Below are 13,476 nucleotides of genomic sequence, written 5' to 3'. Positions count from 1 at the left end.
CAAGCAGTATGTTCAGCTAACTATGCCAAGTTTTACACGGTGGTTGCATATGGCCGACTTTCAGATTTTCCAATCTTTCTGACTAGATCTATTGCAGAACTATGCAAGTAATGATCAAAGCAAAAATTCAAGGAGTTTCGCTAATATCATAAAATTCAAGAGCTTCTCAAGTGCCCTTGAAAACGTGAATTAAATTCAAGGAGTTTTCAAGGAGTTTAAGGAGTAGCACGAACTCTGTATCCTACTTCAGCAACATCGCCTGCAATGTTGTGCGCAATGTTGCACCGTGGTTCTGTGCCTTTAATAAGTATAATCTTTGATATGAATAATGTTTTCCATTTTAAGAGTGGCTTACTTCGGTAACAGTTACTGAACGTTCTTTGGCGTCTTGAATGATCTGATGAACTTCATTCGCATATTGCTTTAACAGGGTGGGGACAGGATTGCAGCATGCCAATACACCCGTTGGTTCCCTGCATTAAAAATATACCGAAAAAAACATAATTAGATTAAGTTCAAGACTCTTTTTTCTGAGTCTTTCAATTTGTAGCTGCATAAGTTGCTTGTTATATACTGCGAAGATCAGCTTAATTTGATACATTACAACCGCAGTACATAAAGGATATTACATGGGCGCTAGGAGATACCAAGTTTATCTTCGAGTGTTGAAAAGATCTCTCACAAGTGAGCGCAGCGAACGAGTGTAGAAAATTTTCAACACGAGAAGATAAATTTCGTATCTCCAAGCGCCCATGTAATATTCTGTTTATTATATAATTATCCATAAAATCAACTTAATAAGCTTTTTATTATTATAACTAACTAATTTTTGTTTTATTTCTTTTATTGTTCATTCGAATCATGCAAATGTTTGTCGAACCACGCTATAGAATATAACGTTGACCCTCATGATTGTCCAAGCGCGTTATAGATTGTCAATGATTATGCTAATAGCACTAATGAATTTTCACTTTTGGGTAAATGATTGTCCATAAATGCAATTGTTTGTCATTTGGTGTTATTGAAGTTGAATTTCGCGCACAGGAAAATACATTCCGCGCATATGAATGTACAAACGCGCTATTGATTGTCCATTGATGCCTATGAATGTACACGCATATTCAATTGTCGTTATTGAAAGTTGATCCGCGCTAATGATGTTACTTGTGGTGTTGATGAAAGTACATTACACGTTATTGATACAACTATTGGCACAAATGAATGTACATTTTCTGTTAATGAACGGCAAAAGGTGTAATAGCTTAAATACACATGGTAACGATATTTTCACATGTGAAAATAACATGTTATTTTCGCATGTGAAAATATCAGTTTTTCGAAAAGGAGAAATATAGGTTTTTTATGGATAATTATATGATAAAAATATATATTTCATATATATATTCTCATACGCATATATATCTTTCCGTTCCATCCATAAGTTGCTTCATATACTGCGAAGAACAGCTCAATTTGATACATAATTAGATTATGTATGACCTCCTTCATTATGTGAGATTTTAAAATTTGATAACGTTTTTCTATTGGGGGAGGGGAGGGTCATCACTAAAATTTTGAAGAAGGTCATACATAATAAATCTTATACTCATTAATTATTCATGAGCTCATCGACCAACCAGGGTTTCTTATTTGTACCACGTGCAGTAGTTTGAAACCCCTATCAAATACGACCTCACCCATTTCAAAGTCCTACTACTCGGACTTTCAAAGTACTAGAACTTTGAAATAAAAACAAACATAACAAAAAGAGTATAAGATGTTGCGTCAAATACTCGTCACTGTATTCTATTGGGGTTTTGAAATTCCACTCGGATTTTGAAACCCCAATAGAATACAGCAACTCGTATTTGAAACTTACTTAGATTATGTATGACCTCCGTCATAATGTGAGATTTTAAAATTTGATAACGTTTTTCTATTGGGGGAGGGGAGGGTCATCACTAAAATTTGCAAGTTTTATGGACGGACAAACCTGGGTGTCCATTTGGGACCATTTCCTTACACAAGTGTTTGTTGTGAAAAGTGATCGTCAGGGTGAGTGTAGTCTTGAGAAAGACTGTTTTTGGTGGCGACTGACGTTTCGAAAACGTGAGCGGAAGTCATCTTCAGAGTCCAGTGAGAAAACGAGAGACAGTCGATGGTATTTATACCTCTGGTTCGGTTGTAATGTAAACGGTAATTATTCGGTATTGTTATGTAAAGATGTGTGGGTGTTATCACAAGTCGCAGTCTTTTGTTTGAGGTCGTAAATGAGTCTTTTGAATGAGTATTTTGAACTTCAACACCTGGGTTCAAACCAATTACCCTTTTACACAAGTGTGTCGTTAGCATACATGTTAACAGACAGTGCATTCATTTATCTGTGATTTGACTTTTAGTCTTAGGGATCTCACAACTTAGCTACTGGGCGGGAAAGTAATAACTTTATTTATTCCTTACTTTTAGGAATAGCCCTGTCGTCTTTCAAGGGTTGTCTACCTTTTCAAACTACTTTCAAGCTCGACTCCAGGAATAGTCCAGTTTCGAATTCCAAATTACCGCTGTGTTCCTTGATTACAGACTCATTTGCACAGGGTTAGCCTCGTATCAGTGTTTAAATATTCACAAATACCAACAGTAAAGGAAAGAATGCACAACTTCAACAATACAAACACTTTGAAACTCGACGGACCTTGACTGGAACACGTGAATATTCTGCATAAACTCGAGGCTAACCCTGTGCAAATGAGTCTGTAATCAAGAAACACAGCGGTAATTTGGAATTCGAAACGGGTCTATTCGCGTCCCCTTCACGCTCAACCCCACTCTTAAAAAGGCACCGGAAATCCCTCGGGACCCTAACAATAACACGCAGGAACGCTCATCTTACAGGTATTTTCAAAACTTACCTTGGTAAGCTTTCAGTGAGGTTGAAAAGCATGTGATTTGGAAGAACATAGCTGATTAAGAAACAAGATAAATTCCAATCAACGCATTATTTTAAGAAATACAAGTAAGTACACTACAACAGTGTAATGAACTGATTAGGAATCAAGGGTAGTGCAGTGGTAACACACTCCCCCTTCACAGTAGAGGTTAAGCTGTTGGGTATCTCCCTTGATTTGAGGGTTGTCTCTGGGTTATCTGGTTTTCTTGTGCCCTGACTTAGATCAGCCCAGAGGTTGTTTCAGGGTTCAATCTGTGAGTTAGCCATGTCCTGACTTAGATCAGCCCAAAGGTTGTTTCAGGGTTTTGATCTGTGAGTTCGCCATGCCCTGACTTAGATCAGCCCAGAGGTTGTTTCAGGGTTCTATCTGTGAGTTAGCCATGCCCTGACTTAGATCAGCCCAAAGGTTGTTTCAGGGTTTGATCTGTGAGTTAGCCATGCCCTGACTTAGATCAGCCCAGAGGTTGTTTCAGGGTTCCATCTGTGAGTTAGCCATGCCCTGACTTAGATCAGCCCAGAGGTTGTTTTAGTGTTCTATCTGTGAGTTAGCCATGCCCTGACCTAGATCAACCCAGTTTCTGGGGTTCATTAACATTGATATTTGGTTGTTTCATACAACTCACCCATAACTTTCATCTTCTTGTCTAGCTATCGTATCCCTCCATTCATAAAGCGCTTGAAATACTTGAAGCTAAGTGTAAGAAAATAAAAATGAAGCTCTTCATTCGAGCAACGCCCATCTATTTACCTGGCTACTGAGCACTAAAATATAAATAAATATCTTTATTTAGTGTCTAGTTGTTCTAGTGCATTCGCACTAATTGAGGACACTTTTCCCTCACACGCACTACCACTACATTTAATATTCTATGCACACAACGCTCAACTCACTTAAGTTGAGCGTTGTGTGCAAGTAAAGCACTAGGGTTTTGGAGAATCTCTGGCGGATTCTCACTGCTAAATCCCATTTATTTATTTATTATATATTATTAAATTATGACAAACCTGTTGAGGGTTTAGTGGACGTCTTTGCTTCTTGTAGAGATTAAGGTAAGACTCTTTTGTAAACAAGGGCTTCTCATATTTCTGCAAAAAAAAAAAAAAAAAAAAAAAAAGACATTTCAGGTAGCTGGGGTGGAAAAACCTTTGCCTTTCATCACTGTGAGTCCTATAGGTTGAGATGCAGGTTTCGATTCGCGTGAATACCACAGGTGAATTGAGTTTGTTTGATGTGTTGTTCTTTCCCTTGCCATGATAGGCGAGTGCACTACCACTACACCACCCTTGGTTCACTAATGTATGTGATGTTGAGTCCAGGAATCAAACCTGAGACCCCAGAGGTGAGAGGTGAGTGCACTACCACTACACCACCCTTGGTTCACTAATGTATGTGATGTTGAGTCCAGGAATCAAACCTGAGACCCCAGAGGTGAGAGGTGAGTGCACTACCACTACACCACCCTTGGTTCACTAATGTATGTGATGTTGAGTCCAGGAATCAAACCTGAGACCCCAGAGGTGAGGGGTGAGGGCACTACCACTACACCACCCTTAACTCCCTCACGATCTCTCAAAAGCATATACCTTCAAACAAACAGCTTTACTCCTTTGATACACTGACATCAACAGATTATTCTGAGCATTGCCACTCTTGATGAGCTCATTACGTAGCCGGTCATAAATGTACAATAAATAGTGAGTGTCCTCTATTGCATATTGGATCATTTCTGCAGGTAGAGGTCTGAGAAGAAAATAAAATTGAAAAATTGAAATGAAAAAATATTAAAACACAGGAAGACCAGTTTCTATTTTAACAGGGAGCAAAAACAAGGTTCCTTTATGTTGTTTATAATGTATGGCCAAGTTATGATAAAAATATAGAATATGTAATTTGCTATGGTTGTTTGTCATTGTCCAGCTGCTTGTTAAGGTTTCAGTGGGATTTAAGGTGTTTAGTGTCTTTTCCCCCAATATCTACTCTTTTAAACTACATAAAAATGTATTTGGGTTGCACGGCCTATTGCTGCCTTTCACTCAGCTGATAAAAGTCTTTAAATCTCAATATCTTCTTCAAATGGTGGTCAAACACTGACCACAATGTGCTGTCAACCAGAAAGAATTCTATTGAAAACTTGTAATGCAGCTGATGAACATAGCATATGTAACAGGAAATGGGAAGCATGGGTGGTGTAGTGGTGAGAGCGCTCTCCTCTCACCAATGCAATCAGGGTTTGAGTCCCACTGAGCTCAGTGTCGTATTTGAGTAGAGTTGTTTGTTGGATCTCTCCTGTGCTTTAAAGGTTTTTCTCCAGGTTCTCCTGCTTTCCTCCCTCCGCAAAAATCAACTTCTAAATTCCAATTGGAATCCAGTGGAAGAAGAGCCACTCTGTGGAATCTACTATTAATCCCATTATTACTATTTTATCATTATAATATTATTAAATGACATTAAGCGAACCCCAGCAATACCTTGGCAGGTAGGCTGGGTACACTCCCACACCCAGCAATGCTCCCCTAGCTATTGTTACCTTATTCTCCAGTCGGCTAACTGATACTGTTTATTAGCTGTCACTCCGCAGAATTTCTTCAGTAGATAACTCAGTGAGAATCGTTCATAGTTTAGAACTCTTGATGCTTGGCCAGTGTCGAACATGTTAACAATGTACAATCCAAAGTCCCTCTGTAACCATCCAATGTCCATGTCGGCACCATGAAGAACCTGTATAAATGGGCAATAAGAAGTAAATAATTTTAAATAATTTTGACATTTACAGTGTGAATTAAACCGTGGGCACTTGGAAATATTCCAGGAATTTTCTATTGTTCTTTGGCCAATCAGAATTGACTTTCTAACCACAAGATAATGGAAAGATAACAATAACACTTCTGATTGGTTAAGAATCATTCTTGAAATATTTCTTGGTGCCCACAGTTTTTCAATTTGCACTGTAATAAGGCTAAATATAATTAAGATGAAGCTAAAATTGAGAAAGTGCTAGCTAGCAGTCTTGCCCGACGTAGCAGCAGTTGATGCATATGGGACCCAGAAGGATTTGCAGGGGTATCCAATCTTTTGCCCTATTTTTGGCTGATCCTAGTGGATCAAAGACTCTAAACATAGCAGATGGTAGTGGATCTAAATATTTGCCCCTCCCTCCGCTCCCATGTCATTGTAAGCATTGTCCAGGTAGGTGGAGGTGGTACCTAATTTCAACTGATTACTCAGTGTGGTGGGTGACAGGAAGTGGACTGTTGCAGATGATGATGATGATGATGTTTATGGTGATGATGGTGGTGGTGATGATGATGATGGTGGTGGTGGTGGTGATAATGATGATGGTGGTGGTAGTGGTGATGGTGGTGTTGGTGATGATGATGATGATGATAATGATGATGGTTGTGTGATGATGATGATGATGATGACCATGGTTCATAGTAGTCACAATAGCATATATTATATACCCCCCAATTCAGCCATCAATAGAAAACCAAAAGGACTCACCTTGAGTATCTTAGGGTTGGTAAACGATTCATTCAAGATGCTCAAGTCACTGCGCAGCTCCAGAGTATCAACAAGATAATCATGATCCCTGGTTGATATTTGCATAAGACAAACAAATCCTTGGAATGATCTGTATGAATGATGCTGTGTGGGAAGAAATTAAAAAAGATCAGTTGTTACCAGCTGATATGAGAAAGTGACGCACTGCAAAACTGATGTGTCATGAAGCTTGCAAAGATTAATCAGTAAAAAATAAAAACATTCTTGCCGTCACAAAAAATTCTCGTTCTCCTGGGTGAATGATATTCTATTGTGTTTTTGATCCTCATCAATAAAAACAAACATAACTTTATAAACCTTGCTTTCTGATTGGTTGTGGAACATTGTTTATGAGAGCATACAGCATTGATGCAAGCAGACTTTCTATTTCATCATTCATATCCAAAATTACAGCTATTCTATTGAAGAAATAGAAACGCTCACGCATGCTGTGTGCAGTTATGAAGCACCAGGGGGTTTATAGAACACAAGGGAAGTGTTAGGAGAAGCATGACATGTAGTGATCTTCTCTAGTACTCTGCCAATCCCCAAGTGATTTATAGCTCCACACAGCCCAGCAAGCAAGTTTTTTTCTTCTTTTATAAAATACAAATTACCTGAATGACGCAACTGAAAGTGAGCGCGTGCTGTGTGCTCTCAAAGCATGCGCTCCCAACCAATCAGAACGTGAGATTTAGAACAGTTATTTTATGATTTGTTACTTTATTCTATGATATAAAGCTCTGGGGAATTGGTAGAAGAAAGTCTACTACAGTATGTGCTGTGCTTTTCCTTTAGAACACTTCTCCCATGTTCTGTCAATTTCTGCGATCTTTATAACTGCACACAGCACACACTCATGTTTTCTTCAATACACTATACAGTACCTCCAAGTCCACTGCGAATTCTGTCACACTGGAAAGTTTTTGACAGAGTTCCTCAAGCTGTTCAACAGTTTCTACATAAGTATAGGGTGTCTCTTCCAGGCCTTTATATAACTGAACACAATAAAAGAAATATAAGGAAACTTTGGATGATTAATTACATTTCAAGGACTTGGGCTACCTGTGGCCAAAGGTAGCCCGTAAGTGAAAATGAGATTACAAATTCATCAGATCTTTTACATCCTTCTTGCCTCGTTTGAATTTTAGCAACCTTTTGCAAACTTTTGGGAAGCACCAATGCAACCCAGGTTCAAGTCTTGCCGTCACGGTGTTGTATGTGAGTACCGGTAAAGTTGCTTGTCGCTTCTCTCCTGAGCTTCGAAAGGTTTTTCTCTGGGTTCTCCAGTTTTCATCCCTCTTCAAAAGTCAATTTCTAAATTCCAATTTGATACTTGGGCTTTCAACTACAGCAGTTATTGATTGTCCCACGCTTTGATACAACAGCTAAAGTTTACTAGAGTTAGGTTACTAAATTATGTTGTCTTGGGCTGCCTGTGGCCAAAGGTAGCCCATAAAATAAAATGAGATGATCAATGCATTTCATCTTTTACCTCTTCTTTTGCCTCTTTTAACTGGTTTTCTGGTGGTTCAAACACCTCTAGCTCATGCTGATATGGATGACAAATCCTGCACACAAACATTTATGGATAAAATGAATAAATGGATTGATTTCTTCAAAATGAAATATTTGAGTTCAGCAAGCAATTTACATATACCTAAATCCAAAATGGCGCATGGCCAGTTGAAAACGAGGCATCCAGGGCCAAATTTACAAATTTACAGTATTTTCTTATAATTGTATTGCGCAAAACTGTCGTGCTCCTGAATGTAAGAAGAAATGGAAGACAGAATAAGTAAACAAGTGTATGCTTTGCATTGACACCATATTATTTCTTTGCATTTGGCCCTGGATGGCCCTGGCCCATTTTGGATTTAGGTGTATTGTGTAGTTCCAAAAATTATCCATACCCCACCCACAGAGGAATTTCCAAGGGGTGGGGGATTAGAGAAAGAACAAAATTACAACAGAGTATTTATGGAAGAAAATTGGAATTTCCAGAGGTAGGGAGGGTCTTCCTTCGTGAGGGAGGTATGGATAATTTCTGGAACTACACATTGCACTATTTTCAATCCCAAATAAAAACCCCAAAACACTGTCTTTACCTATTAGTCGTAGTATTACTAATCATCCTCTGTTGGTGAACAAAGTCTGCTATAGCAGTTGGTATGCTGAGGTCTTCTGGTTGAGGAGATGATGGGGTATCTACATGTATGGAAAAGAAAAGTTTATACTAACAAGTCTTGTTGGAAAAGCAATTGAATATCAATGTTGATACACTCTATTCATCTCATTTCCTTTTCTTTATCCTTATCTTGTTTCTTATTCTCTACACTTGCCTAGGTTCCTCCCATTTTCTCTCTTCCAGTCATGTCTTCCCCCCACTTCACTCCACTTGACTCCTCTTTTCTCTTTTCTCCTTTCCTCTTAAATTTCTCTCCTCTCATCCACCCCCAAACTAAAATGTAATTATATAATCTGATGTTAACAATGATGATAATGATGATGAAGATGATGATGTAATGATGGTGATGGTGATGGTATGATGATGATGACGATGTTGATGATGATGTTGATGATAATGACGATGACGATGAAGATAGTGATGGTGATAATATTGATAATTATGAAGATGATGGTAATGATGATGATGATGATGATGATAATGTTGATGAAGATGATCGTGACGGTGATGACGATGACGATGCAGATATGGTAACAGTGATGATGGTGATGATGATGACAATGATGATAATGTTAAAATACTCACAGATCTGAAGTTTCTTGATTGCATTGGGCTTGTATTTAATGATTGGAACAAAAGGTGAGTTGGAGTTATCTATTTTATCCTTGAACTTTATCTGAGGACGTAGAATATTCTTGGCCAACAACAAGCGTACCGGGCTGTCTTTAACACCACCATGCTACAGTATCAATTAATTCAAAGTGTGTCAATTAATAAACTATATTATAGCATGATATAAATTATTAAATGCTGTGTCATGTGCTAATGCCATGGGAGATGAGGTGTATAAAACAGTGAAGCTCTTGACTAGATTATGAGAATCAATAGAGCTTTAGCAGTAGACACGTACTTCTCGTACTGCCAGCTGAGCGGTGAACGCAGCGTGCAAAGCATGAGTGGACAAAATGACTGGCCCTAAGCAATTTTGGAGCTTGAAAGAACGGAGCAAATGTGGTGGTAAAATGAAATTGTTTTCATTCTTCCTTTCCATACTTCTGCTTCTTATAGGCACGTATATTATATTTTAGTCAAAAGAAAACAGAAAAATATGCAAAAGTTGGGTTACAGTACAGTAGCATGTGAATGAGGACCGGCGGCGAAACATCTTAACATGCTGTGATTGGCTGAAACAAAATTCACCGCTCATCTGGTATTTTCTGGGGTCTCAGGTTTGATTTCTAGGTTCAGCATCACATGTGAGTAGAGCTCGCTAAGACTCTCCCTTGATTTATGGGTTTTTCTCTGGATTATCTAGTTTTCCTCCCTCACCCAAATCCTAACAAGCTACAGTAAGTTCACATTTAAAAGAAAGAAAATAACTTACACTGCGGCGATTCCAACTGGATACAACAGGTTTGCTTTGTTTGACTGACTCATTCATTACTGGTTTTTTATTCTTGCTTAAACCTGATGCTTCATCTAATTTAGTGTCCTGCAAAACCATAAATAAGTAAAAATAATTAAAACATGGTAAATTAATTCAATTTTTTATGTAATTTTAGCTTTCCTGGGCTTGGTGTCATACAGTATGGGAGTAGAGTTATTTGGTCCTCTACTGTGCTCCGAGGATTTTCTTGGGTTTTCCTCTCTCAGTTTGGATCTTGATAAACATTTGATTAAGAAAATAAATGCAAGAATAGACCTATCCTGAATTCGCTTGACTGGCCACGAAACAATGGTTTCAAGTCGAGGTTGAAATTGATGAATAAAAGAATCAAGTTCAATCTTGACTTCAAACCATTGTTTCGTGGTCAGTCAAGCGAATTCGGGATAGGTCTATTGCTGGACGTTTTGATGACATCCTGTCATTATTTTCAACAACCTCTCTTCTTATTATAAATACCAACTTCTAAATCCTAATTTGATCTTGGTCTTGCACTTAGTTGGAGCCTAGCTTTGTTGTGATTCTCTTAGTATGTTTTGATACAACAGCTAAAGCTGATTAGATTTTTTGGTTACTAAATTATGTTGTCTTGGGCTGCCTGTACCCAAAGGTAGCCCATAACAGTCAAAGCTTGTTAGATTATCTTTAGACAAATGGGGGGACAGAAAATAAAATGCAGTAAAGAATTGCCCTATTTCACTATGACGTCACTGCTTGTTTATGTGGGGGATAGAATCGCCAAATCCAATAGAAAATTCAACAAAAAATATTCTGAGTGTTTGCTGGCTATTCTACTTCTCTTCATGGATTGATACGGGTTTTAGGACAATTTTTGGTGAATTTGTGTTGATTTGACCCCGTCCGACGACCATGATCCTTTGTGTTTAAATAATAGATTGTTTTGATGTGACGTCATAGTGAAATAGGGCAATTCAATTAAGAACAGAGGGATGACCTTACCACTTCCTCAAGGATGATGTCATTGGCTTCCACGAGGTTTTCAAACAAATCCTCATGATCAATACTGTCGGAAGACTGTCCTTTCTTAGGCCATCCACATTGGATATGAAAATGTCTTAACAAATCACTGGTCCTAAAATAAGGAAATATTTCTTATTGTTATCACAAGAACTGTTTTGTTCAACAATTAGATCGAGCATAATTTCATGTATATTTTATTTAAAAAATGAGATATAGATTCTAAAGACCTTTTTTGAGATAGCGAACATGATGCATTGTGGTCTAGCTTTGGTACAAACATCTTTTGGTCATCATGCCTTTATTATACACCATTCTCATAATGGCTGACAAGTGCACGAAAAACGAGGTCAAACAGTCATTAGTTTACAATAGAAGATATAAAAGCACATGAAATGCATTTATAGAAGGAAAGTAAAGAAATGTATAGAAATTGACTTTTTGTTTTGACCTGAATTCGCACTATCCGCCTTGACTGGGTGACCTCGTTTTGGTGCACTTGTCAGCCATTATGAGAACGGTGTATAGTGTTGATTAATAGGTACCCAAGCCAGACCACGATGTATAGTGTTCATAGAACTCAGAATAGGCCTATAGTGTCAGTGGAAGAATTTAAAGATTTAAGCACAGGTTGTGCTGACTTTTTATGCAATGTCAGTGTTCAGTGTCACTACCGAAGTGTTTTTTTAGCCTAGGACCTGCAATCTTAAGTGACTTGAGTCAAGTCGTTTGTTGGTTCTCTCCTGTGCTTTTTCTTTCATTTTTTCATGTTAAACTCCTTCCTCTCCAAAAAATAAACTTCAATTCTTCAGTCATAGGTGGACAACACTTCTAATTGATGGGTTGCAAGCATTCCCAAGAGAGTTAAAAGACAAGAACATGGCGGGCATTGTGGTACCATTAACAATGGATGCTAATGAGAAATCTTTTGTTAAATGGTACCAACATGGCTGCGATGACATAACGTGCAAACGAAGAATACATGTACGATGTGTAACTATTCTCACTTGTGTAATAGTCTTGTTCCTTGAGCCTTTCTGAATTCTCTAAAATCTGAAAAGCTGTAGTAGAAATCATGGTCTTCTCCCGGGCCTGGTAGAGCATTGGCCTTCTGAGTACAGCCAACTAGATATCGCAGGGCTTTCTGTAGTAAGAAATAATTCAACATCAGTTTTATCATAGTAGTTTTCAATATTACATTGTGCACTAACTCGGCTTGAAAGCTGCATGCTGCAATGAGTTACATCAATCAAAAATAATCAGTTACAGTGCTGGCAGTACCTTTTATATTTTTGATTGGCTAGCAGTGCAAAATCAAATTCCAACTGGGAACTCTCAAATACAAAGTTCACGCTACATTGACAACTGCAGTAAATACTCTTTACAGCTCCGTTCAGTGGCCATGAACAAAAGTTCTATGTCGAGGTTGGAGTTGCGCATGATAAACTATATATTTGCTTATGCTAGTCAACTCCAACCTCGACTTAGGACTATTATGGGTGGTCACTATTAACAGAACTGTAAAAAGGAGTATTGAATGGAATATCATATGTGCAGAACATTATATATAAGCTTATATGTTCTTAAGTTTAAGAACATTTAATTATTCAATTGTTTTTCGCAAATCACATTTTCAAATCATGATTTTTTTATCTGCCTCTACATAATCAAGAGTTCATAATGTTGTTATGACCTCTTGTTTCAAACTACTGATTTTTTTTTGTTTTCCTGTACGTTTATATTATTTTATTAAATTTCTAGTTGATTAACTATATGATTAACTGTACTATATGATTCCTTCCATCTTACGCATATGTAAATATTACTCATGTTCGTTTGAAGGGTGTAAGAGCTTGTTTAACCTCTGAGGTTGTTCTCTTGCATCCCCCACAATATTTATAACTTATTCAATTCATCTATGTATATGTTTCGTGGAAATAAAAACTGTTTTTTAACTGTTGTAACTGTTTACTATACACAATTAATTAGAAAGAAAGCAGCTCTTTTTCGGGCTCCATTCGTCTTGTGCTTGTGCTTTTCATTACACTTCTTGGGTGTGCTTACGGCCCGGTATTATTGGATGCAAATAGATTTGCAATTTGGCAATCGAACAAAATGGAATGCTAAAAACATTGTGAATTCGACCACATGTCCTCACGTGTTTTGCTTCGTCTCGTTGTCTTCCATAACAAAATTATCAAAACATAACCAATAAACAGCTTGTAGGGTTAATTAATTGAACGAGTATATAAATATGGAATGTAACTAAGGCTATAAATTATTATTTTACCTGAGAAAAGGCTTGTAAGTCTACAATTCCAGGGATTTCTCTTTCTGTTTCTTCTTTACTCTCGTCCGCCATCTTGGATTTGCTAATA

The 13,476-nt window shown here is 37.7% G+C and overlaps 1 protein-coding gene across 1 annotated transcript in view; it reads right to left on the bottom strand.

The window, feature by feature from the left end:
- The window catches only part of LOC116303017 (exosome complex component 10), a 31,576-nt gene extending 18,110 nt beyond the window's left edge, over nt 1-13,466 (bottom strand). Inside the window, exons 1-15 of the mRNA XM_089029520.1 lie at nt 13,389-13,466; nt 12,106-12,242; nt 11,081-11,213; nt 10,061-10,168; nt 9,262-9,415; nt 8,597-8,696; nt 7,984-8,059; nt 7,376-7,486; nt 6,450-6,593; nt 5,476-5,666; nt 4,532-4,688; nt 3,953-4,033; nt 3,571-3,638; nt 2,910-2,960; nt 356-473 (exon numbers count right to left, since the gene is read on the bottom strand). Coding sequence (XP_088885646.1) covers nt 356-473; nt 2,910-2,960; nt 3,571-3,638; nt 3,953-4,033; nt 4,532-4,688; nt 5,476-5,666; nt 6,450-6,593; nt 7,376-7,486; nt 7,984-8,059; nt 8,597-8,696; nt 9,262-9,415; nt 10,061-10,168; nt 11,081-11,213; nt 12,106-12,242; nt 13,389-13,460 — 1,701 coding nt within the window. The 5' untranslated portion in view covers nt 13,461-13,466. The remainder of the gene's footprint in view (nt 1-355; nt 474-2,909; nt 2,961-3,570; nt 3,639-3,952; nt 4,034-4,531; nt 4,689-5,475; nt 5,667-6,449; nt 6,594-7,375; nt 7,487-7,983; nt 8,060-8,596; nt 8,697-9,261; nt 9,416-10,060; nt 10,169-11,080; nt 11,214-12,105; nt 12,243-13,388) is intronic.
- Between the last annotated feature and the right edge of the window lie 10 nt (nt 13,467-13,476).

This window comes from Actinia tenebrosa, unplaced genomic scaffold (genome assembly GCF_029948245.1).
Source record: "Actinia tenebrosa isolate PJP-AT-01 unplaced genomic scaffold, QUT_ActTen_1.0 PGA_scaffold14__42_contigs__length_11649687, whole genome shotgun sequence".
In the NCBI taxonomy this organism is placed as follows: Eukaryota; Metazoa; Cnidaria; class Anthozoa; order Actiniaria; family Actiniidae; genus Actinia; species Actinia tenebrosa.
The sequence above is the reverse complement of the archived record's forward strand: the minus strand, read 5'-3'. Positions and strand labels throughout refer to the sequence as shown.